At 41.3% G+C, this 26,888-nt stretch overlaps 2 protein-coding genes across 3 annotated transcripts in view; one reads left to right on the top strand and one right to left on the bottom strand.

Annotated features, from left to right (window-relative positions):
* Positions 1-587: 587 nt before the first annotated feature.
* ACTR6 (actin related protein 6) lies at positions 588-10,735 on the bottom strand. Its single transcript, XM_080394166.1, has 11 exons — positions 10,532-10,735; positions 9,862-9,979; positions 8,048-8,116; positions 5,962-6,085; positions 5,028-5,163; positions 4,882-4,938; positions 4,117-4,215; positions 3,851-3,929; positions 2,968-3,139; positions 1,915-2,053; positions 588-1,121 (listed from the first exon to the last, which is right to left on the bottom strand). Exons 1-11 carry the CDS (start codon positions 10,597-10,599, stop codon positions 992-994), a joined length of 1,191 nt encoding a protein of 396 aa, XP_080250292.1. The 5' UTR covers positions 10,600-10,735; the 3' UTR covers positions 588-991.
* A 4,098-nt stretch (positions 10,736-14,833) lies between these two features.
* BLTP3B (bridge-like lipid transfer protein family member 3B) overlaps positions 14,834-26,888 on the top strand; it is a 61,048-nt gene continuing 48,993 nt past the window's right edge. Inside the window, exons 1-2 of one of the 2 annotated variants that reach the window (XM_080394131.1) lie at positions 14,834-15,106; positions 22,563-22,709. Coding sequence is in view for 1 of the 2 variants with exons in the window: in XM_080394130.1 (XP_080250256.1) it covers positions 15,063-15,106 (44 nt within the window). In the remaining variant the exon portion in view is untranslated. The remainder of the gene's footprint in view (positions 15,107-22,562; positions 22,710-26,888) is intronic. The other variant, XM_080394130.1, reaches the window with a different exon arrangement.

Below are 26,888 nucleotides of genomic sequence, written 5' to 3'. Positions count from 1 at the left end.
ACTAAAAGGGTGATTCCCCTGTGGCCACAAGCTGCATCGGGTCAAAATCAGTGTCAGCATCTAGGCCTCCATTATCTCCATCCCAGCAACCAAGCAAGCCAGGTGGGGCACCCCATACTAGCACAGCCCTCTGAGGCTTCTATCTGGCCAGGAGCATGTACTGTCGCTCTTTCCCCACCTGCATGCAATGCTGCACAGACTGATGGCACAGTAACAGAGCTTCTGATGCTACCTTTGCTCTACAAACAGAAATAATAAGCTGGGGCATTTGTGTTTTATCTAGAATGCCTGGATAGGGCCCAGATGGGATTACCCAGGACACAAACTGCAACCTTTGTTCACCTCTGACAGCTGCTGACTTCACCTTTTCAGAAAGGTGAGGGGAGCATCAGGAAGCTTATTTGCTCAGCCATTGTTTCAAAACAAACAAACAAGACCACACCCTACTAACCCCAAACCCTTTTAAAAAGAAATTGTTCAAATTACTGTCTTCTCAAAGCAGAAGTATACTTTCAATAGCAGCAGTCACATTTCAAGTATACTCCTCTCATGGCTATTCACTAAAATAACCAGAAATAAAACTTAGGTATTCCTTATGAGATGTGTTTAATGTCCATTCAATTGCGTGTGCAAATTAGAATAACATTAGTTTCTGGAGAAAAAAAAAAATTTGATTTCTTCTCACAATGTATTCGTGTCACACCAGTACAAGCATTCAGTATTTTCACTGCCTCATACATTGAGGTTTTCTGCAATAAGAATACAATGAAACTATCAGTAGAAGATGAGAACATAATGAAATTACAATGAACATATATTATTTCATAGTATTAGGTTTGTAAAACTTTATTTTTAAACTCTGAAAATTAGTTTTTCCCAACCTACTTAAATAGAGGAAAGCTAAAACACAATCCTAACTGAGAGATAACAGTTTGTAGTTCAAACAGTTCCATTCTGAGTAAAACAATGGAATAACAATGTATCAAACTATCTATATATCAAATTTCTCTTCACAGATATTGTGTCCATGTTCTTCATAATCTTCTCTAGTTACTACCATGTCTTCAAAATCATCGTTTTCAGAAATGAGCTTTCCACCTTCCCAAGAATAAGTAATAGGGCTGAAAAAATAAACAAAGTTATTGTTACTCATCTGTAAAGTCATTTAAAATAGAAGCGTGCAGTGATGATTTCTAAGACTTTTATTTAGCCGTAACTATTTAAAAATATATTTCTGTTTGCTAAATCAAACCATCCAGCTCCAGAGAAGTTACAAGACATTCTGAAATTTTGGCAGGGCTAACTGACTTTGCTTTGTTTAGAAAACAAGTGCTTCTTTGGAGGCAGGTGTGGAGAGGGCAGGAAGTGGAGGAGATGTCTTTGTATTTATACTCTGCACAGATAATGATTCTTTAACAACATTTTAAAATACTTTTTAATAATACTTTAAAAAAGTAAACATTTGTTTGGACTTTCAAGATATACTTGTTTGTCTCAGCTGCGTACTCTCTCTCTGCAAAGATGTTACCCCTTTCAAATCCCTGAAGTGGCTCCTTTAATAATGACATGGTAGCATTCAGGTGCTGAAAATTCTTCTAAGTAAAAGTCTGGATTCTAATCTTGCATATTTATGTATCCACTTAATGACAATAGTGTCTTATTTATCTGTTACTGAAATCATTTACTTATATGCTTTATTAGCCAAAGTACAGGGCAAGCAAGTGGTCTTTAATTTATTTGGTTTGCCTGAAAATACACTGATTTAAAACATTCTTCTTTTGTACAGTTTTGGTCTACTTCCTATTTAAATTAACTCCTTTACTCAATCTGTCTTTTTAATAAGGAAAAGAAATACTACTTTATAGTTTGTTCTGCTAGAAGGACAAAAGTTGTTCTGTACAGTTTAGAACTTACTTTTCAGGAAGAACAACAGAAACATCATAATCAGTTGGAGTAAGACATCGAACTTCAGAATAAACCCGATCTCTGAAGCCTGGAAAAAGGGTGTTTCCTCCAGTCAGAACTATGTTTTTGAAGAAATGAGGCTGCATTTCTGTAAAATATATAAGTAAATCTGTAGTTAGAGACTGAATATATATTTAAAGATTAAAAGTTTTTTCCCCAAATTTGTTATGAATTGGAACAGAAGTAATAAATATGCATAGAAGAATTTCATGATCATCTAATGGTCACATCAGTTAAACAGCTTTACTGAGAAACACAAGAAAGCGACCAGTCACCCTCTGTTCTTTGTGATTTTTAGAATCTGGCTTCGAAAACTACTGTTTTCTGATGTTGTCTATTAACGTTCATGTCTGCCAACACAATTCCCCTTTCAAAAGGGATTTTGGATGATACATTTTTTTTTTAAGAGTACAAAATAGCCTCAATACTGCCATACTTATGTGGTATCATAAAACCTATGAAAGTCATCTTTGTAGTAATAATATTAATTGCATGTACACCATCTATAAAATGAAAGCTTTAGTATTACTTCTGACAAACAGCAGTCAGAAATGTTTTATACTTTGATGCTTAAATTACTGAGTTTGGTCAGTTTCATTTTTCTCATCAGTTTGATTTTTCTCTTCAGTGAAGAAAGATACTTTAAAACACAAAACTTATTTCAAGTATATCCCATCATCAGTGTCAAAGACAGATAGGTCACATTAGAAAAGGATGTTAAGAAGAATTTAGTCTACAATGATTATCTGAAACGAGTAGAAACCAATCAATGAATCACCACCAAACTGCATTTACCTAACAGAGAATCTCGTAGACAATCAGTTCTACAGTATATGACACACACCAGAAGACGGAACAGTTCACAACCACTTAGTAACTGGCATATTTAGAGTACTAGCTTCTTAAGATGCTCTGGATGCTTAAAAAAACCAAAACCAACAAAACATACCAAACCAAACCAACACAACCCCGCCAACTTTTCAAAATATTTGTAGTTTGTACCTTCAGGTAAATTCTGAATAGAATAAACAATGGCTTCAGGAATTCCCATCTCTTGAATACCAATATCCGAAGGATGGAAGAGTATTTCTGGAACTGCAAATCTTTCGTTTGTTAGACGAAGTATTTGTTCGCCAGTCTTGTATTTTCCACTTAACACCATCTCTTCCCTTGGCTAAATTAAAGACATGAATAGTAGCCACTGCTAAGAAAAGAAATCACATCCTACAGTATTCAGCTAATCTTTTTCACGTACTGCAGAGGTAGGCAGCATACTCTACATTAAGTCACATTATCAACAAAACTTTTAAGAATAATATGTACTCTGGTGTTAAATCTGAAGTGACTTTGCTCTTATCCACTGCAGTTTTGCCTGAAGCAAAACAAAATAGGTGTGCATGAGAGTGGCCTTAAAATACTGGGACTGCTTTTGAAACTATGGCCAGCTCAGTAAATGAGATAAAATTGTGAAATTGTCTTCATTGATATGAAGACTTTTCAGGCTCTTCTACAACATGACTTTGAACCTTCTACTTATTCGGGTATTTAAATGAAATTCAGAGAGACTTTCAAAAAAGCATCAAAGCAGAGAAAACATTTTCCCACTTAACTAAAAAACCCCAACAATAATGATATGGATAGGTTGTTTGACAGAGTACATGCATAGAAAGCTACAAGTATTAAATAATAGAACATAAAATGCTATGCTGGAAAAATAGTATTTAATTTTAATCTCAACTTCCTAAAGAAGACTTTACCAATTAATGCAGATCACAGAAAGATGTTACAATACAGCATTAGAAAAAAGAAATTCTTGTTAACGTCTCTGCTAGACTTGTGCAGGGGAACAGTCCAAAAAATACTTCAAAAACCATACTATCATTACCTTACAAAATCCTTTTTTGATTGTGCTGAAGTCTGGCAAAACATAATCTACCATTACAGTATTTTCCTCTCCTTTCAATCTGAAAGAGAAGAATGTAAAATACCACAGAATAAGGAACAAGTTCTAAATTCTAACTATTTTATACCGAAAAGACTTCCTTTGACTTAACTGGCAAATTTTCTGACTAAGAGTATAGTTTTATTTGGTCATACAAATGGATTATTCAGAAGGACAACCTCTTGACGTTTATACCATTATGTACGTACTTGGCAATGTCCATGTCCTTGTAAAAGTCTTGAGAAACATAACACACATCTTCTTTCACTTGATTAATTACATGCGTTTCATCCATAACGTGTAGCTGCCTGTGAAAAATGAAAAAAAACCTAGAAGTTTGAGAATAATTAAGTCAGCACTACCTGTCAATTTTCCACTGGAGATGAGCAACCATAGTTTTCAAATCAGAGAAAGCTACTGTCACAATATCTAAAACTTGTATTCAATTTACAAAAGCATTCCTGGCCTAATGGAGTTTAGTATTTTCCTGTTTCACAGTTCAATAAATACAAACATGTACCTGCATTTGCCCCCTGTCTTTGTAACAAGTATAGCCATAATCCTGCAATTAGCTTTACTAGCCAAGACCTTTACCTAGATAAAGTGCCAAGCTAAAGGATCCTAACAAAAAGTTGATCATATTGAATTTTATTTTTTGTACTGACGGAATCAGTTAGTAAACTGATTGATGATCTACTCAGACATCTCAGAAAGTATGTAAGGACTTGTATATTTGTGAACACACAGGTAACCTCAGCAACTTCAAAAGTGCTGGCACTTTAAAAACTTAACAGCCTAGTTCTTCAAAGAGTTTAAGCTCATCTTAATTCATCTTGATCTTAAGCTTAAAATGGTAGCTAACAGATTATAACAAACAGCATTTAATCTAAAATTCACAGAAACAGTAAGAATATCCCCACAAACTTCTAGCTCATTTCATATCGGGTCTCAAGATGATGATCAGCATGCTTTACCTGTAAGAGATTATCTCCTTTAGATGGTTGGTTAAGAGTTTTCCTCCAACGTTAATCCTACAGAAAAGGACCAACAGAAGGAATTCTGTCATTATTAACTTTGCGCATAGCAAACAATTCTTCTTGAAATACAAGCTGCAGTTTACCTGATGATTGCTTCCTTCTTCTTTTTACTTCTACAATAAGGTACAATGTGTGTAAAAGAGTATCCGCTATCCACAATGATACAACATAGCTCAGATGGATTATCCCGGAAATACCTGTGCGCACTAAGAGCTCCAGCTGAAATACAGAAAATTTCATTCAATTTTTACATGAATATACACTTTTAGAATTTACATTGATATGAAAATGTACTTGCTACATATATCAAATGCCTTTCACAGACTTCCAAGAGCGCAATATATAACACTACAGCCAACACATGAACTAATTCTGACAGCAGACAAAATTAAGTCTCATATATACCCCCCTTTCTTCTTTTTCAATATTTTCAGTCCATGTTCAGTTTCTTTTCCTAAAGTCCAAGCAGACTGATCACACCAATACTTATCAAACCTATCTAAAAGACTATCCCATGTCCAGGTATCTTTCAGGAGGGCTCTGATGTTATTTACACGTTCCCTGTAAGATACATTTCATGATTGTAATGCTGCATTTTATTTGCTAATACAAACCCAAACCAAACCAAAGACCACTCCCACTCCCCCCCCCCCAAAAAAAAAGGAAAGCTATTAAAGGCTTCATACAAGTTTTTGGTAGACTTTCTCAAATGCTATCCTGTTTCAAAATCTGTTATCTCTGCCATCCTGACTCTCCTTAAATTTCCCACTCTCACAAAAGTAATATAAGCGTATAGCTGGAATTTCTAAAAAAAAAAAAAAAAAATAAATTAATCCAGTTTGAGTACACATAGAAGCATATTACTCAAGACCAGGAAGGAAATGAAGTAATTTCTTTACTATCTTTATATATACATGTGTGTGCATATACAGGCATGCACACAAGCATGCTTATTTATTTATTTACAAGGTTAACTTTCAAAATATATAAATGTAAACTACAAGGAGACAGACTCACCATTTACTCTAAGAACTGCCTGAAACTGATATTCTTCAAATAGAATTTCATTCATGGATTCTTGTATTGAACTGAAGTTAAAATAAGGTTCAGTAATAATAATATTGGTATCTACAAAATCCACCTATGAAAATACATTAAGATTGTCATTATACAAAACTTAGAAATTAATACTTCATTACCATATTTTGCAGAAGTTGAAGATCATGTAAATTTGAAGACATCATCACCACTTGCCATATGTTCATAGAAGCTAGGCTTAGAAAGTTTTAGGGTTTTTTAAAGACTTAATAAACAGTGATGCAACTTTATGAAATTAATGAGTAAAAACATGATAGAAGGGAACACCTTCATATATATTCTGCTCCTGCTACCATCCTTACAAGTAGTAATCCAACTTTGTAAAGAGATACCCTTAAAGGAACATTACAATACTAATGTAAAATACCTTACACTAATCGTGTCAACTACAGAAGGTAAGTCTCTTCTACAGCTCAACACTTGCATCACAAAATCACTTATATAATAACAAAAGATGAAGTCCTGCACAAAGCTGAATCAATAATAAAAACTTCCAGTGACCTCTCATAATGCCAGCAAAAGATCCTGGACCTTGCACATTTACTGATATCTCCAACTCCTGTAGAGAGGATTTTATAGAGTTACTTCAGTCATAACTAGATATGGCTATAAATATATTACCAGCTGTATCTTTCTGTAGTCTTCACTCATGTCCTCAAAACCATGACTAAATTGAATCTTGTTCCAAAACTAAAACAAAAGCTAAGTATTAAAAGCCAGCACTGTATATTTTTCTGTATGGAGACGAATATATTTTGAGGTATTACTTTAATTCTCAGTACCATTCTGCCTCCTAGGTGTTAGAAAAAACAAAATCTTTCAGAGTATATAATACTTCTTTAAAAGAAAAAATAAATGGGAAGCCTTACTACACTTCCTGTGCTAAATCTAGTTTGTGTGATAAATTAAAAAAAATAAGTATCAGATATTTATATATTTGTCATGGTTTAACCTCAGCTGGTAACTAAGTACCATGCAGCCACTCACTCGCTCCCCCCTCACCCAGAGGCATGGGGAGAAGAATCAGAAAGGAATGTAAAACTCAAAGGTTGAGGTAAAAACAATTTAATATTTGAAATTAAAGAAACAAAAAGAACAATAATAACAACAGTAATGATTATAATGAAAAGGAGGGAGAAGAGGAGAGGAATTAAATCCAAGGGGAAGGGAGAAAAGAAAGCAAGTGATGCACAGTGCAACTGCTCACCACCCGCTGACCGATGTCCAGCCAGTCCCTGAGAAATGAAGAGCAGGCCCCAGCCAACCCCCCTGGTTTATATACCAAGCATGATGTCCCACAGTATGGAACAGCTCTTTGGCTAGTTCAGGGCAGCTGTCCTGACTGTGTCCCCACACACCCCATTCCTTGTGCCACTCCAGCTTGTGGCTGGCAGGGCCTGGGAAACTAAAAAGTCCTTGACTTAGTGTAAACATTACCAAGCAACAACTAAAACCATCAGTGTGCCACCAACATTGTTCTCACACCAAATAAAAACCACAGCACTGCATCAGCTACTAAGAAGAAAATTAACTCTGTCCTGGCCAAAACCAGGACAACATTCAATTTATTCATCGGTAGAAAATGGTTTGCCAAAGAGGGTTATTTAATGAGTATGTCTTTTGGCCTACTGATGTAGCTCATCACTCTTTCACATAAACAGTTTCTTGATCTCTACACCACATTGTACCTGTCTATAATTATTATTATTTTTCAAACTTGAACTCTTTAATTATATCGATATGAATTTCTTAACATATGTGAACTGAAATCGGTATGAATACACAGAAGACTAAAAACCCCACATTTTTTAAACTCCTACACCAGAGATCAAAGCAAAAATTTTCTTCAGTTTGCAAAAAAATAAAACCTGTCATATCTAATTGAAGGCCCTTTCAAAGAGAACAGTAAGCTCACCAGCTCTATTTAATATTTGATGTACATATGTTAATTCCACTAGACAGTATTTAACCTACACAAAATCTGTAATTACAAAAAGGCTTTTACCTGATACATTTCTTTTCCAAAAAGATAATCCCAAACCTGTCTCTGGACATCCCAGTTCACCAAGTAACCCTGTAGAAATTTACAAAAATATACACTGTTTAGAAAATAAAGTGATACTTAAAAACATATTACTAGAAATCAAGAAATGTCAACTGATTAATAGGCTGGCAAAACAAAGAAATCTGAATGTCTAAATTCACATTTCTATGCTAAGGAGTAAATGTTACATAGGATAATGAATGTTACAAATATTCCCCATCAATCTGTTAATTACTACACTATAAAAACAATGCAAATTTTGTTTCCTATATACATTATTCTCTTTGACAGAAGCCTGACTGAGGTTTGACCTCAGTGCTGGGGAAGGTTATGAAGCAGATGATCCTAAGTGCCACCACGTAGCACGTATGGGACAACCAGGTGATCGATCCTAATCAGCATGGGTTTATGAAAGGCAGGTCCTGCTTGACTAACTGATCTCCTTCTGTGACAAGGTGACCTGCTTAGTGGATGAGGGAAAGGCTGTGGATGTTGTCTACCTGACTTTAGTAAAGCCCTTAACGCCATTTCCCACAGCATTCTCCTGGAGAAACTGGCTGCTCGTAGCTTGGACAAGTGTACTCTTTGCTGGGTCAAAAACTGGCTGGACAGCCGAGCCGAGAGTGGTGGTAAATAGAGTTCCATCCAGCTGGTGGCCAGTCACAGGTGTGTTCCTCAGGGTTCAGTACTGGGGCCGGCTCTGTTCAGGATCTTTATCAATGATCTGGATGAGGAGATCGAGTGCACCCTCAGTAAGATTGCAGACAGCACCAAGTTGAGGGGGGATGTTGATCTGCGTGAGGGTAGGAAGGCCCTACAGAAAGATCTGGACAGGCTGGACTGATGGGCCGGGGCCAGTTGTGTAAGTTCAACACGGCTGAGTGCCAGGTCCTGCACCTGGGTCACAACAACCCCACGCAACGCTACGACTGGGGGCAGAGTGGCTGGAAAGCTGCCTGGGGAAAAAGGACCTGGGGGTGCTGGTTGGTGGCGGGTTGAATATGAGCCCACGGTGTGCCCAGGTGGCCAACGGCATCCTGGCTTATATGAGAAGCAGTGTGGCCAGCAGGACCAGGGAAGGCATCGTCCCCCTGTACTCGGCACTGGTGAGGCCGCCCCTCAAACAGCGTGCTCAGTTTTGGGCCCCTCACTCCAAGAAAGACACTGAGGTGCTGGAGCGTGTCCGCAGCAGGGCAGTGAAGCTGGTGAAGGGTCTAGAGCACAAGTCCTAATAGGAGCAGCTGAAGGAGCTGCGGTTGTTTAGCCTGGAGAAAAGGAGGCTCAGGGGGGACCTTACTGCTCTCCACAGTTCCCTGAATGGAGGTTGCAGTGAGGTGGGCGTTGGTGTCTTCTCTCAAGTACCAAGTGACAGGGCAAGAGGAAATGGCCTCACGTGGCACCAGGGGAGCTTTAGATGGGCTATTTGGAAAAGTTTCTTCACTGAAAGTGTTTTTAAGCACTGGAACAGGCTGCCCAGGGAAGCGGTTGAGTCAGCATCCCTGGAGGTATTTGGAAGACGTGTAGATGTGGCACTTAGAGACATGGTTTAGTGGTGGACTTGGCAGTGCTGGGTTAATAGTTGGACATAATGATCTTAAAGGTTTTTTGCAACCTAAATGATTCTGTGATTCTGTAATTGTTAAACTTCACACTGCTGAATGTGATTCTTGTATGATACTACATATAACTTTGCAGTTGGGGCGCAGCATGTGAAAACCATTCCTTAAAACAATTTATATTTGGCTATCATATTAAACTCAGCATATCTTACTTACTTTCTGGAAAGGGAGAATATAAAAAAGACCAGAGGGATCTTTAATTTCATCCAGTTGATTTGCTGTAAAGGTTTTCAAGCGTGCAGTCTTTGACCTGAACTGACAGTTGGGAATAACGCTGGAAAAGATTGAGAAGTTTCCTATTCATCATGAGACAAGACACTACTTCCACGAGCAGCACACCTTCCGTAACTTTTCCTGCCGTGCTTCGGGTTTAACCCATTTACTGGGGTCAGTTTAGGGGACCACCTCCCCACCTGACACCGCCGCGCAGGTAAGACACCTCTGGGGAAAATCAAACACCCGGCCCCGCACTGAGCCCCCGCCGCCCCCCGCCGCCCGCACCACGAGGTGAGCGCCCGGCGCCCCGCCGCATCCCAGCCCCCTCCCCCTCCCCCGAGCCGAGCTGCCGCCGCGGGCGGAGGGGACGGGGCGACCGTCCCGCCGGGCCGGCTGGCGCGCGCTGCAGGGGCGGGGCTGGGCCCGGCCTCTCCGCCGCAAGCGCAAGCGCGCTGCCGGCCCGGTCGCCGGCGAGGGGCCGAGGGAGAGGAGGGGCGGCCGGCGGGCCGGGCCGGGCCGGCGGCCCGAGGCGGGGGGGCGGGTGTGCCGGGGGGCGCTGGCGCAGCGATACGGGGCCGTCCGCCCCGCTCCGCCTCCCCCAGGCCCTCACCTGACGTTCGCGTGGCTGTAGCCGATCTTGGCGTTGTAGGCGCCGTTATCCAGCACCAGCGTCGCCATGTTCCCCACGGCGCCACGGCCGCCGCCGTCCCAGTATTGATCCGCCACCGCCGTGGGTCTCTATGGTTACCATAGAGTGGAGGAGCAGCGCGCGCGCGTGGCTTGATGGGACGCAGGAGTGCCGCGGAACCGCTTCCGGCTGCGCACCCGCGCTCACGCTGGCCGGTGACGCTGCCGGGCCGCGCAGGCTATTGGTCGAGCGGCACCCGGAAGCTCTCGGCAAAGACTCGGGCAGGGGAGGCGGCGCTGCCGTTCTCCGCGGTCCCCGCGCGCCCACCCCTTCCCCGCCGGGGCCGCGCCGCCGCCGGTCACGCCCAGCGCTGCGGGGGCAGCATCGAGGGGGGGTGGCGGCGGGGGGCGCCCTCCCGGCCGCAGCACGGCGGGCACGGGACCGTTAACGCCAGAGCCCGGGGCGGGGAGCGCGTAGGAGGTTGGGGAGGCGGCGGCGGGAGCGCCCGGCCCTCGGGTGGCAGCGGGGGGCGCCGCGCGTGTCCCGGGCAGTTCAGTGCGGCCGCTGCCGTCGTGCGGGAGCCCGGCGCACCGGGCAGGGACGCGATGACTGGAAACCGCTTCGCGTGAGGGCTGAGCGTGCAGCCGCCCGCCTTCGCTGCGCAAGACCGTTAGTAGATGAAAGGGAAAAGACTCTTTAACTTCCAGCATCACCGTTATACTGTTGTTCTAAGTGTGCCGTAACTAGCATTCTTTAAATAGTATAAACCCCAGTGTTATTGCTGTTTACTGTCACTGAGTGGCTTTTACTGAAGTCTCAAATACCACGCACCTTTATAGAGTCACAGAACTGCAGAAGAGCCTAGGCTGCTGGAAGGGACCTCAACAGATTATCTGGCCCAACCTTCCATGGGAAAGGGACCCAAGATGAGATTATCTGGCACCCTGTCCAACTCCGTCTTGAAAACCTCTGGTTTTTGGGGCTCCACCATAACCCTGGGGAGGTTGTTGCAGTGATTTGATTCTTCTTGGTGTAAATAAGTTCCTTGTATCAAGATGAAACCCATCCTGGTGCAACTTCTGCTCGTTGCCCTTTGTCTTCTCCTTGTGAAGAGACTGCCCACATCCTCTTCGTAGCCACATTTCAAGTGCTGGAATACTGTGATAAGGTTACCCCCAAAGCCTTCTCTTCTCCAGGGAGAACAGACCTATCTCCTTCAGTCTTTCTTCACAGGGCATGTTCTCCAGCCCTTTGATCATCTTCATGGTCTTCATTTGGACCCTCTCCAGTCTGTCCACTTTTTTTTGAATTGTGGGGACCAGAACTGGACACGCTACTCCAGGTGTGGCCTGACAAGTGCTGAGCAGGTTGGGATGATCACATCTCTCTCCCTGCCAGTAATGCCCCTGCAGATGGAGCCCAGGATCCGATTTGCCTTCATTGCTGCAGGCGCACTGCTGACTCCTGTTGGGCTTGCTGTCCGCTGGCACCCCCAGGTCCCTTTCACCAAGGCCACCACACATCCTAGCCCACACTGGGCTCTTTGGGTATGTCTGTCTCAGGTGCAGGATCTTGCACTTGTATTTATGATTAATTTTGCTTCATATATATGTGTTTTGTTTACCATCACTAGTATGTTTGTTGTTAACCAATAAACTAGAAAGTGCATTACAGTTTTGTATCTGTAGGTAATTGGCTTTCCTGGAAATATCAGAACTTAAAAATAACTACTACTGTATATGATGACTCTTTACCCTATTTAGCAGAACACACAGCAATCTGACTTTAGACCAATCCTCTTTACCTGCTTGTCAGTGTCTTAAGGACAGCATCCTTAATCCCTGCTCTAGCAGATACATTCTTTGGTTCTTGAGGAGAGGTCACAGGAATTATCAAAAGCCTGTTTTTCCAGTTCAGGAGTTTCTGAATTCTTTTGAAGTACACTGCAAAGTGTTGGTTGCTAGATGAAGAAATCCTACATAGCAATGTTTATAAGTGCAAAGTAGTCAAGAAGGCTAAGCCAGTCTTTGCAGTTATCATATTAAGGTGACAACTGATGACACTCTCACAAAGTTCTTCAAAAGGGTTGCCTTCCTCTGTTCAGAACAGGAATCGGTCTTTGGGACTTTGTATCAAACACCATTTTCACAATAGAGGCAGTCTAATTATCATCAACATGCAAGCAGAAATTCCTTTGCTGGCAAACATGCAACTGTGATTTGGAGAATCAGTCCAAAGTCTTAATAAACATTGTCTGGGGATATCCTGATACTAATTTACATCAGGTTCTAAGAAGATGTGTCAGATACTCTGCTCAAACCAAAGGATAAGCTGGGCTTATCAGATGCTCTTCTAATTCCTTGGGGTGGTGGTGGGGTTGATCTGTGCATTTTTCTCCATTCCTCCATTCAGTGTGCTTTAAGAGATGGGAGAGAACATGAGGTCATGATCCAGATCAACCCTGCCAGACAGGAATACTTCTGATTTCCAGTTCTGATGTCAGTGAAGAGCCTCTGGACTTTCTTTTTTCTGCCAGAGTTATGCTTGCGGGATGCTTGAAAACACACATCACAGGTCCTGCTTTCCTTGCCCTTCTATTTTCTTCTTGAAGAGAGGCAGATCCATCATGATTATGAACATCGTTTCTCCAAGATATTGGCAGAATTTTTTGTAGTTGAGAAAATTGAACTTAAACCAGGAATAAACGTGTTAGCTTTGTACGCTGCTCATTGCCACTTTATAAATCTCCTTTAAAGAATATAATGAGGTCAGTATTACACAACTGTCAGAATTTTAAATGCCTGGAAAAAGATCAATTGAAAATGTTCATCTCCTGACCTATTTTTTCTTTTACTGCTTCATGTTTCTGACTTAAAGGTCCTTAGGGTTTTGGTTCATTGCATGTAAATTATGCATCTGTTATGTACATGAGAAGCAAAGAAAACAGTATCTGATGTCTTTCCTCTGCAGCTCTAGACTATATTGTATAGCTGGGAAGGCATCATTCATAGAGAGGTCACACCTGAAAACCTTGTTAGTTTTAGAATTGTTATTTTTTTTCTTTTCCCAATTAATACTACAGTTTAGGGTATTTGGTTACCAGTAGTGAAATTCTTCAAGATACCTTCTATGAATGAGGGACCCCTCAGAGAAAAGGGTTACTGGATGAAAAAAGCTAATACAAGATATTTGGGTTTTTAACTGAGTTTTGAAATGTATTTATTTTTTAACTGAGAATGCTTTTTAACTAGCATGAGAAGCTATTATCTCAAAATTAAAATAACTTGTAGGCTTCATACTTGCCACAGATACCCAGTGACATGTAAGCACCTGGGGCACAACCTATTTTACAAGTCTGTGCGTTGGAGTAATTGATGAGAAATTAATGTTAAGGGAAAATACATGTATTTTCGTATGAAATTATTGCCACATCATTATATGTTTCTGTCAGTATGCTTAACTTTTTTTTTTTTTTTTTTTCTGGCCTTGTTCCGTTTATGTGGTGCTGTAGGAGCAGCAGGCATTCTGGCTTTCAGCTGGGCCGACATCAGGCTGCATGAGCACCTCTTCCACCTTCCTCTGGAGGAGTAGAAGGCAGTGTCTATTTCATTGCTTTTGTGCTTGCTGGGTGTATCATTTTGGAACGATTTTGAGGACCCCAGGTAGAAGCAAATTTGAGGATTGCTTTTCGTAGCTGGCAATTAATTATAAAACAGGTATAAAAGGATAAACTTCTCAACTTGGCTAATCAAGGTGAACGTATACAAGAGCTAGAGTAACAGAGTTATCTGGAAAACTAAAGCAACTCTAAATATCTCTCCTGTTTATCACCTCTGCAGGTCACTCGGGAAGAGCCAGGCGTGCAGGTGTTAATGGCACCTGCGGAGCTAACAGCACTTTATCAAAGAGGAATTCTTGCTAGGTAGGAGAACCAGGTGGGTTTTTTGTTACTCATAACGCCTTTTAGTGGCATTTTCTAACAGGTTTCCAACAAGCCTAACAACCGGTACCCCGGTCGCCCAAGGTGCCGGGGAGGCGGACGCCGAGCCCCCTTGGGACACGCTCCGCAGGCGGGAGGAGGGACGGAGCCGCCGGCGGGGACGCACAGCGCCGCCGTGGCAGCCCGGGAGGCGGGAGAGCCGCAGCCGCTGGCGGAGGGAAGGCGGCCGGCGCGGCCCGCGGCGGGCAGAGGCTGCGGGGGCACGGCAGAGCCGCCCGGGCGGCAGTGGCGGACAGCGGGCCGCGAGCACACGGAGGGCGGGGAGGTGCTCCCGGTGCGGCCGCTCCCCGCGTGGGGCGGTGGCTCCGGCCCGGCCTCCCCGCTGCCGCCCCGCCCCCGCCCCGTCACTAGGCGATGCTGCAGCCAAGATGGCGGCGGGCGCCGAGTGAGCGCGAGCGGAGGCAGCGGCCCCGCTCCCGGCAGTCTCCCCGCCTCGGGCAGGGGGAGGCGGAGGGATGAGGCGCGTCCCCGGTTGCGGCTGGTCGTCGTGAGGGGTGCGGGCCGGCAGGCGCCATGGCGGGGATTATCAAGAAGCAGATCCTGAAGCATCTCTCCAGGTCAGTGGGGCGCCGTGCCCCGGCTAGGCTGGGAGGGGTGAGCGGGGGGCGGCGGCAGCTCCTCCCGGTTCTGCGCTCCCGGGCGGGATGCGGGGGGACCGGGCTTCGTTCAGCCAGCGGAGGGTGGAGCTGGAGCCGCCTCCTCGGGAGGGCTGCCGGAGGCGGCGGCCCGCCGCATGTGGGGGGCTGTCTGGCGGTGACAGCTGCACAGATGGCCGCCAGCCCCCCGGCTCGGTGCCCGGCGGCCCGGTGGGGTGCGCGGGCGCCCGCCCGAGGAGAGGAGGGGGCTCGGCCTGCCTGGCGCAGCGGGAGTCACCGAGTGAGTCACCGCCGGGCTCCGGCCGCCCCCCCGGCGGGCAGACGGTGCCCGCCCCCACAGGCCGCCGTACGGCGCGGAGCCGGGGCTGCCGCGGCACCGGGCCCGCGTCCCCTCGGGCGGCGACGGCGCAGCCCCTCGGCTGGGGCGCTGACAGCCCCCCCGCCCCGAGCAGCCCGTGGCGGCGGGGAGGTGTGTGAGGGGGAGGGTGGAAAAGAACGGGGGACGAGCGCACGCCCCGTCGGTGCTCAGGGGCGGTGGCGGGGGGGCCACACGAGCCGCCCCCGCTCACTGGCCGCCGGGGGAGCGGGCCCGGCCCGCGCAGCGCTGGGCGCCGTGACGGCCCCTCGCAGCCGCCGGCGAGGCCGCGCAGCGGGAGGTGCGGCCGGTTGCGAGAGGTACGACAGCTTCTGGGTGATGGAGATCACATCTAACGTGCCTCGTGGGTTAAAACGAACAAAACCCAACCAATCAACCAAAAATCCCACTGTAAAATTTTGTGGTTGTCAACGTCGTGTGCTTGAAAGATGGAAAAACTGCAGGAAGTACACAGTCTGATTGATACGGTTTTCAAAAGCCACACTACATATGTCCCCTTTTCTGAAAAGACACGAAAACGTAGTAGGTACTTGATCTGTCCTGATACCACAGCGTTGTTGTTCTTCAGAGCTTACTTTTATAAACCAAAAAACATAACCTGAAATATTGGTCCTTTATTTGCTTGTTTTTTTTCCAAATGTTTTGTTCTGGTTTTGTGTGATGTTTCTGAAAGGTGTTTATTTTCATCACTGCTAATAAACAGAAAATCAACTGAGATGAAATGACAGCTTGTCATCTGACTAGTCTGTTGCTGATGCATGGGGAAAATGCAATTCTGATTCCAAATCCTTTGATATCTATTTGCTAAAGATGATGTATGAAGCAGTAATAGAATAATTTTTCTCCTTGACCCTACTCATGAGTTTTGTAGCTGGGAATGCTGGTAAAGAAATCTCGTCTTCACATGAAAATAACTGAGCACTGTACAAATGGAAATGCTGTTATGAAGATGTCACCAGCCTTGAGTCAGTTTTCTAATCAGAAATGTGCATGGAATCGCTGGACTTAATTGACTTACAGAGCTTACTTCCCATAGTGCTCTTTAGCAAGGTGTATGGAAAGAGAAGTGAACTCTAGTCTTTGTGCTACAGGTTAAAGTCTAAAATGTGTTTGGGAACCGGGCATGAGTAACATGAGCTATATTTTGTCTAGTTTTTCAAATAAACTAATGAATTGATTAGAATTAATCTTTTTAATGTTGATAATTTTTTTTGCTTCCTTGTGTGATGGGAGGGTGCTTATTCAACAAGACTACATCAAGCAATTGTGACAAATTTTAGCATTTAAAAAAAGATTAGGGGATGTATCTAACAATCAGGTCTGCAAGTTAAAGTTGAGGCTCACGATCTGCACTATGTAGACATTGAAGGAGTGTATTTGCTACCTAAAACATAGAAAGTATTATTATTACACCCCATATTATGGGTGTTCTTAATTGCATGATCAGATACTATCTTTTTTTTTCCTGCAGAACTGGTGCTTCAGTGGTTGCAAAAGTTGGTTACGTCAGAAAACCAAATTCAAGTGACATGACCACCTGTAAATCTGGTGACTTTTTAAATTTCAGGAACTTGGGTTTTCAACAAAAATGATAATGTGGTTCTTTATTTCAGGATTTTCTTTTAATATGTTTTATAAGAACATGGTTAGGGCAGGTTTCACACAGTTTTATTTCAGTGTGGAGCCAAATACGTAAGTAATTTCCTGTAATACAGAGGTGCCAAAGAACACTTTCACTTTGTACTCTAGTACTGTATTGGTTCCTGTTCTTCAGTTTTCATAGTTTCTCAAAACTGATGCCTGTTTGCCATCTTCAGCAAAGCAGGTATTAGTGGCAGGATGAAAATGAACTGGAAGAAGTCTGTGTATAATAAAGGAAGAGTGGAAAGAATTACCCTGTTTACCCAATTTACTTTCATTTTTTTTATGATTATATTTATCTTGTACATTTGTACGAAGCCAAACTTAATACGTACTTCAAAAAACAAACAGAACTTGAATCTTCAGTTACGTAGAAGTACTTCCCTTTTTTGCCACAAATCACAGAATGGTTCAAGTTAGAAGGGGTGTCTGGAGGTCTTGTCCAGCTTCCCCAAGTCATCGTTGATTTAGCAATATTTGCCATGAGGATTGCTGCAGTATCTGTTACTACTGTGTTAGCAATTTTCAGCTGTCTTACTATCTAGATTCTGTATATGTACATTTATAAGCATTGCGTCATTCAGCAGTACAGTTTCCATTCAGCAGTTTACAGTGCTTTTAGATGAACTTACAGGAACACCGGTGTTGTGAAGGAGCCTTAGCTAGGGAAAATTTTTACGTAGGTATGAGTCTTTAAGGTCTGAGAACAAAATGAAGAGGAAGATCCAAACTGTATTTTGGAACAGTTTTGTTATCTGAATTACTTTTTACTTTTGTAAAAGGTTTTTCTTACTGCTGTGTCACAGCTTAAGAACAATGAAGGTAGTGGTGTTTATTTACTCAGTTTATAACAAAGTTGTATATTATGTTAGGATCTGGTGATGAGTTTTTAGCTTTCTCAGTTTTTTAAAAAACTTCAAAAATAGAAGCAGCGTCCTCTGTCTTTAACATGTGTTGCTCTCCTCCAAGGCTGGGGAAAGGCAGGGGGAGGATACGGAACAAAATACCTCTATGTCGTTGTTCTTCAGATTACGTGGTGCTTGGCGTAGGATATGAAACTATATTTTTCTGCTAAGCTGAAGAGATGAATTTGTCATATGGAGGCTTGAATTTCTGTCAGCTCCATATTGTGTTAAGGTGTGTTCTTTCAAATGGGGTTGGTGGAGTGTCTTTATTTCATAATATATGTGCCCTAAAATGAAACAAGTATCTGGATAATGGCCTTATCCTTTAGAAAGGTAGGAATAAGACACTGTGTCTAGGAGTCTTTTGTGTAGTGTTGGGATTACTTACTCTTACTGTCAAGGTCTTCCCCAGTGAACTGAAACTTGTGTTGAATCTTCATTTTTGCTGTTACATGTTTTCACGGGTGAGAGATTTCTTCTTGGATAGTACCTTTTGCTACAAGATTTTCTGTGCATTGCTTTGCTATGGTGATAGCAGATACCCTTCAGCATTACTTTTTCCTCAGACTTTGTAGACGTGTATAAAACAATACTAAAGATTTCCAGCAGGACTCTAGACTGTACTACACAATAGTGTTTCTGTTACACTGTCTGTGGTTATAAGGGGATCATCTCCACCACAGGGGTTTGAATCTTGAGTTACTAGGATTCAAGATGCTGACAGAAATTGGGTGTTACTGACACAGACTTGTGTAAGGGTTTTTCAGGTGTTTTCCCATTTTGGCTTTTAGTTATCATTGACTGAAATTATCTTTTCTAGTTAATGAGTGGTCTAACTGAGTCTTCTGTGTAAGCATCTGCAATATCCACACCTTTCTGTGGGAAAAAAAAATAATTGCTTGTCAAAATTTGTCTAGGAAGCATGAAGGAAAGCTTACTCACTGTGGTACTATGTTGAGTTAAGTAGCCCCACTGAATACTACATTCTTCATCTCAATCAGATGCTAACTCTTAAGTTTACCAATGAGAAGACTTTAAAAATTACATTCTTTGTTTGAATCTTGTTTGTTATTTTCACAAAGAAAACAGTAAGAGGCTTAGAAGTATTTTATATGGCTGAAACCCGAATTGTCAGTTTGTGTCATTAATGTTCTGCCTGAACGTAGACGTTCTTTACTTTTGCTTACCTGAAGTAATAGATGTGAAAACACTAATATTTCAATAGAATAAAACTGCAGTAAATTTCATGACAGTTTTTTTCACTCTGTAGTTCAGAAGTCATTCTAAAGTGCATATGAAGATTGATTTTACAGATTAGCATATTAATTGAATGGATGTTGGGAATCAGCTGATCCTGCTATAAACAGTGATATTCTACATCATCTGGGACAACTTTACGGCTACCGTGACCTGCTTAAGTATTTGACCTGCATATCACCCTGCTTTTATACTATTAAGATGTGCGGTTTGGTGAGGGATGTTACCATCTCAAGAGATCTCAGATGACTCTTTTTGGAATCTACCAGTGTAACACATTTATTTGGTCAGAATGGGCTTGTTCGTTCCTGTAACTAAATGACGAAAATTGTTTGGATGAACTTTGAAACTAATGCTACTAGCAGAAGTAGAATTTTTGCTTATTTTCAGTTTTGTGTATTCTACTTCTATCTCACTTGAATTTTGTGAAAATTTTCAAATTGTTTTAGCCAGCCAATGAACACGAAGTGCTTACTTTTCGTAGAATAAGCGTAAAGCGACTTCTCTCTTTGCTTGTACTGAAGATTTTATAGTGTATTCTACACAACTGACTTTATTGGCTTGTGTAGTATGTGGGGAAAAAACACGTCACAAAACACAATGTAGATGTAACAATCTACATTATTCTGAATGAATCAATCTCTGTTGAATGCGAATGCTTACGGAAATCATTAGCATAATGTCTGTCTTAAATGCTGCACGTAGTGAAAGATGGAGTCTGAAAAAGGACAGGTAGTAAAGCAGAAGTGCTTGAGACAGCAGAGGAGAACAAAGAGAAAGAGCAATTTAAAGTTACATTATAATCCTGTATTTCTTAAACTCCCTTATGTTTGAAATTCAGTACTTTTTGTATTTAAGTGGAGACTTCATGCCAACAGTTTTGTCTTTGTGAGTGTGTTGGTAATGTTCTGATGAGCATAAAGGAATCAATAAATGTTTTTTTTTCAGCAAATGTAAAAACCCTTCACTTTATATTATTTTAGTAGCTTTGTGTCATATTTTACTTTAAGCTTTTGTAACAGATCATCTTGCATAAGGCCAAACTGAAATTGCTGTGGTGCTTTATGAAATTATGAAGGTATTTCTGAGATAAACGAGCAATAATGTATTTGCTGGTAGAATTCTTAAACATTATATTTAGTAAGATTTAATATTAAATCTTGTGTTATATCCCAGAAGATCGTTTGAAGTTTTCAGTAGCATTTCTGTTAATAAAATAAACAGAATTTGATATCTAGTTTTCAGTTTGTTTTATACTATTTTTGCAAATGTGTTATAAATCTGGATGCTGTTTCTGCAGATGTTTTATTTGTATAATGAAAGTTCTGCTGAACTACTTTGAAGTCAGACAACTTACGCATAAGTGATAACAATTAGTGCATTTGCAGAATCAACAGGAATTAGCATTATTTTACTTGTGTAGTATACAGTCATTTTCTTTAAATGACTCAGTTTTACTGGGAAATAAGATTCAGAACGAAAATTATGTTGAGGATTACTTTGTGTTCAAGTAGCTGATGCACTAGTGTGGAGCGTTCTCAGGAAAAAGGGTATCTAAATAAAGCCTGTGAGGATTAAAATGGTGTCTGTCCTATGTTCAAATGATTATGGAGTATGTAAGAATCAAAACAAAGCCCCAGTTACATTTTTTGAAATTTGGTATTTCTACTGCCAAAGCCCTGTTGTTTTTTTTTTTATATCAAAGGTGGATAAAAGTATCTACTAAATACCTTTCACAGTGAGGTACTTGTTAAAGTGTATTTTATTTTTTTTCTTTCTTCTACAAGCAGATTGGGCAAAGGAAATTACATAATTTCTGATAAAACATTAATGGAATTATAAAGGCATTTATAAATTCTTGCAAATGGTGAGAATAATTGCTAATAAGAACAACATATGTAGGTTTTGGCTGCTTGTGGGGGAACCCAGGTTTCTCAATCTGATAGCTCCTGCAGGAGTTCTTCTGTACACCTTTGTGGAGTTGGTCCTAACCAGGGTTCAGATCCATTGTCTCCTCTTTTCATGAAAGGAAACAATAGGGGAAAGTAAGAAAAGTGCTATAGCTCAGGTGGTGGCTTTTAGTACTTCCAGGCTCCCCTGTATGAGCCTTGCTGTGTAAGGAATGCCCCCAGCACAGGTTTTGTGACAGCTCTGCCATGCAGCTTACTGTATAGCTTGAGAATACCAGAGCTTTTATTTTCTCGGAGAAGTTGGCTGCTCCTGTTACCTGACTCCCAAGGAAGCAATCTTGGGATCCAGCTACCCAGGAATCTGGAAGTTACGTGGTTGCTTACTTCTGGAACAGTTTTCATGTAGTAGCTGCTCCCATTGCTGGGGATCTCAAGGCCTGAGAAAAATAATAATTTGTAACTAGGTATCTGTAATTCACTTTAGTGTAAATCTCTTAAACACTGGTCAAATATCCCAACAAACTGCCTATCAAGGGCACTGTCCAAACGCTTGCATTTTATTGTACCCCAAAGTGTAAAAGTGTAGGAATTAATTATATTTAGGCTGAGGCATCTTTTCAAAGGGAAAAGAGTTATCAGAAACTTTCTTTAGTTAAATTACTACATGCTTTGCCAAGGTAAAGATTTTAATTTTAAAATTATTAAGAAACTTAATGTACTAAAATTTCATAGCTTACAAGATCAGAATGTTAAAGGTGTGCAGGTCTTTGTGGCACCACTCCAAATTCCAAAACAAACCCAAGAAGTCCCTTTTCCTTACCTCTGTCTGTAGAGTCATGTTTTATTTTTGTGGATTTTGAATAGGTGAAGTTGAGACACCATGAACCCACAAATAATGTGGGCTGGGAAATCTCGAGCTAGGCAAAACAAAACAGTACAGTTGTCTCCCATTTCAAAATAAAATAAAAACATCTTATGCTGTGCCTCTGGGCTATCTTCCTTCGCACGTTCCAAATATACTTACTGAGTAGCTTTGAAGCCAGTTTGCTGTATTATATGGACCTGTTCTGCCTGATTAAGATTTTCTCCATAAGCTGTTTATTTAAATAAACATGGCTGCAGTATTGTCGTATCAGACAGCATGGGGTATTCTAATGGGAATCTAGGATTTTACACAGGTCTGTTTCCTGTTCTATAATGTCATGATGTGTAACAAACTGTTTGTAACTGCAGTTCTCTTTAGCTAAAACTCTCTTACGTTATTGTATCACTCCTTTTTCCCTTTGAACTTGATCCCTTGTGTGTCCCCCGTGTCCCGTTCCCTGCAGCGATCCCAGCTGGCTCTGGTGGAGATTGGTTTGCTGTGAATATCCTTACTACCAAAATGAGTACCAGAAGCTTCTCGGAAGCCCTGGCAACTGACCACTTGCTTTCACCAGGAATAGGGGCCTTTTGTCTGAATACCTTGCCCTCAGGTAACTTCCCCTCTCCCACCTTTAGAGTAAGTGTAAGAGGTGGTATGCATTTATATAAATTAAGGAGTGAAATTGAGCTCTGTAAAATGTTAACTGGGTTTTCTCTCTTGTTTGTTTTTTGCAACGTGATTCTGCAAAAAAGTAATTGCTTACTATGCAACTGTGTTTTAGTTTGTGGTTTTTTTTCCAAGTCCTAATCTAGATTTGCAAAATTGGTTTGTGAAGTAAATGAACAGTCCCATTACAAACATACCTTTGTGTATTTTTTAAATATAATCTTCTAGGTGTGTTTTTTCAATATCTTTAGACTAGTTTACTTTGGCTGTTTATCATGTACACCTACTTAATTCCTTTCCATAACTTGATGTTTATTAATTCTATATTGGTAGATACGTGAAGGATCCATCAGCGTTTTACCTAGTTTACATAAGAGAACAGCTGAATATTTTTTTTCAAATAGTCCTTATAGTTAATGTTGTATCAAAAAATCTTATTTTGTTATGAGATCTGATTAGTTAGCATTAAGATTATAATCTGCTAATGTCACATAAATAAATGATGCAGTTTCCAAATGGCAGATGATGTCATGTTTTTACAGTGCACCATTATTTCTTGATTTTAAATCTATAAAATTATTTTGCATCGAATGGATTTTCTTTGTATTAGGTGCAGAGTGTTGTATTTTGAGTAGGATTTAATCGTTTATCAGGTACAAGCAAATTCTCAAAATGTGAGGTGTTATTTTCTTTCGGCCTACAGTGTGCAAGTTGCATATACCTTGCCACATATGGTTTAGTATATTAAGAATTTTATGTTACCTATTACTCAATGTATGCATTAAGGTCTGTCATGTATATATATAATTGTTATGTTTGAAACAAGTTTTTTGGATTTGACAGTACTGACTATTTCTGTGCTTGTGTAAGTGGTATGCAAAAAGGCTCATGGAACGGAAAAGCTAATACCGATCTGTCTGAGGATTTACTGTAAATTAAAGAGAAATTGCTTGAGCAGTATTTTACTTACAAGGTGATTATCGTGCAGCGTAAGCTCCTTGTTTATGCACAGTGCTTGGCTATGTCTGAGCAGATGTGCTGCATGACACATAATTAGATAATAGGCGTTGATGACAGCAGCTGTTTCAGTTCTGCCTGTACCCAAGGATCAACCAATACAGTTTTTCCAAACAGAAAGAAGATAATTTCCTGTATGTATTATTACAGAATTAACTAGAGGAAGCTTAATACACTGTCAAGAGAGTTGGTGGGGCTGTCAGTGTTTCAGAAAGTACGGAATGGGTCTAAGGGGGTACTAAGCAGCCTTTAGAAAGTCAGCTGGAGTGGGAGTCCCTGCTGAAGTCCTTCTGTGTTGTGATGCAATTATTTGGAAAGCATCAGCACAGCAGTACTATTTATTGCTTCACCTTCTAGGATGGGAGAGGTAAGAGGGGTGGTGTGACACTGTACCAGACATGTTACACAGGTATGGGCTGGTTGTTGAGTCAGGGTCCTAATTAGCGATCTAAGGAAAGGAAGATCTGTCTTTATGATAAGTCAAAAGGCCTGGTAAGCGTTAGGTGATTCAGGTCCTGTATAGTGGCCTAGAAAGTCCCACCTGAAGCTGTAGGGCTGAAGGTAGAGTTTTGGACTTGTCTAGTCTGCTGTAACTTGTGGCCAGGTGAGAGCAGTAAGGCCAGGTGTGCAAACTGGGGAATGCCCTGTCCTGCTTCATAGGGTTGGCCCGTGAGCACTTTTGCAAGGTGCTGTGCAGCAGATCATGCAGTTATCTCCATGCTGGACATCCAGGAGGCCATGCACGGCTCTCCATCTTGCACTCAATCACCAAATGCACACCTGACAATTCTATGGAAGTTCAAGGTGTGATTAAATAGAGTATGCAGGCATTCGTGTGGAGTGGCCACATTACTCATGGGTAAAGGGGTGATACCCCTCTCCTGTACATATTGGTGTTGGAGGGTGTAAGAAGGTGCCAGGCAGGTATCATAGGTAGCAAGGGGTGTGCTTGAAAAGTCTGGTAACAGGTGTAGCTGCTGCAGTTGGTATTGCAATTTAGGAGTCCCCTGTGATTCCGTACAGCTGGCAGAATGAGAGAATGGTAGCCCTTGCAGTTCATCTACTGATAGAGGCTTCTTTGGAGGAAACTGCATTGTATTTGGGAATCCATGCAAAACAAAACATTGCTGATACGGATTACTTCCGGATAAAAGCTGGAGATAGCCTGTCAGACCACCAAAATGATGTCCACTGTAGATTGCCACTGGCTGCTGACAGTGGTGGTGACATTTTACAGTGCTATGGTAGTGATCTCTTCCTGGTGCAGAATGTGAGTGCATCATTGTTTGTGGGAATTTTTTTGTCTAGAAATATTAAAGTTTTATCCTCACAAGTGTTTATTTGCAAATTAATGTACTGTCAATGTTCTTAAGTAAAGAACTTAGGTGTTTGCGTCGGAGTGCGTCGGGTTAATCCTGCTATGTCGTAGGCATAAAAGGTACTACCTCTCCCTACAAACCCTACAAGTGCCTTAGTTTTGTGGGGTTTTTTAATCCTTTTGAGCTTTTGATTTTGGTACTGTATTCTATCCTGATGTGTTTATAGGCCTTAAAATGTTCTGCAGTGAGCGTTTCCTTTTGTTGCCTTTAAATGTGTTCCCTTTTAGTTTTGTGTATGTTTTTGTTCTTATGTTAAGATAAACAAGCATCCAGTTAACTTTTTCTGCAGGGTTCATTACTTTGTCATTAATCTTTTTGTTTATCCTCTCTGTTTCTATATTAGTGTTAATATTTTCAGAAATTGATATAGCATCCAAGGTGAGGGCATGCTATCATATTTTGTGGTGATGTTTAGTACTACTTACCGTTTGATTTTTTATATACATAGAAGCACCTTAACCTTCATGTATCCCAGGCAGTTTTTCAGTAATCTCTTATCTTCCAGCTTTATTTCCTAAAAATGTATCTTTCATTTAGAACCTAGTAGTTTTCGTGAATTATATCTTTGGATATTCAGTATCTTGCATCATCAGTGAGCTAGCTGTTGCTGCAAAGCCATTAGCTGATATCTTGGGTTCCTCAGAAGGTCAGTTTTTGTGGACATGATTAATGCGACTTTAATGTTACGTGTCAACTTTTACACATTTTAACACAGCCTGCAGAGCTAAAAGTCATCTATTGCAATCTTACATAAACTATAGCTAATGGTTTCTGGCTGTGTGAAATACTACTTTAATACATTGCATTAAAATTAGAACATCCCTAGGACAGCCAGGATTCACCTAAAGGTTTCTGTTACTTCACAGTTCGCCAACTTTTTCTAGGTCATTACTGAATATATTAATTGCCTTTGGATTTCTGTGTGTCATTTGAACATACTAGATATCGTTGCTCTTCTAGGTTTCTGACCAGTTTCTACTATCCTTAAGCCTTTACTGTATAGTTAATTTTTGTAGCAGCCTTTGTGATGGTTTTTGGTTGAAGTTTTTTAAAGTACCAGAAGAAGGTATCAGTTGCTTGATTCTAATCTTTTTTCATAGGTCTGAAGGCTTAAAATAGGCATCTTTTACAGATTTTTTTTTTTTAAATTTTGTTCCATGGCTATAATATCCATGCAAAATTCTCATTAGTGCCTTACTGTTTCAATACAGGTCAATCACTTGCTGCATCTGTGAAGTTTGTCTTTAGTCTGTCTGCTGTTCATTTAATGGCAACTGAAGCTTTAGCCCTGTATGACTGTTGTCTGTCTCACCTTTTCTCTCCTATCATACCTGGATCAGGAAGGGAATGCTACTAAGAACTCTTCTGAATGTCATTGTGCTGAATATTACTGCTATGCAGAGTTGTTTTTTAATCTAGGGAGTCTGTCTCCTTCTCACCTAGGACTTTTTGCTCTCTAAATAGATCTAAACATCTTGGTAGTTTGTACTTAACTAGTGATGTGCTGCCGTGGGGAGAAGTATAGCAACACTCTTGAACTTAGTGTCTGCAGGTGATGTTTTGTTCCTGAGACGCTGATATTTCTTCTGGCTACTGGAAAGAAAGCATGAGAGAGGAAATTGTTATGTTGCCTGCAGCATGCTATTTGGTGTGATTTTTTTTTTTCTTATTTAAAAGTGAGAGGGATTTAGATTTTTTGGTTTTTTTCAGATCAAACCAGTTATCAA

The sequence above is a fragment of the Falco punctatus genome, assembly GCF_963210335.1.
Source record: "Falco punctatus genome assembly, chromosome: 6".
Lineage (NCBI taxonomy): Eukaryota > Metazoa > Chordata > Aves > Falconiformes > Falconidae > Falco > Falco punctatus.
This window is presented reverse-complemented; position numbering and strand designations above follow the sequence as displayed.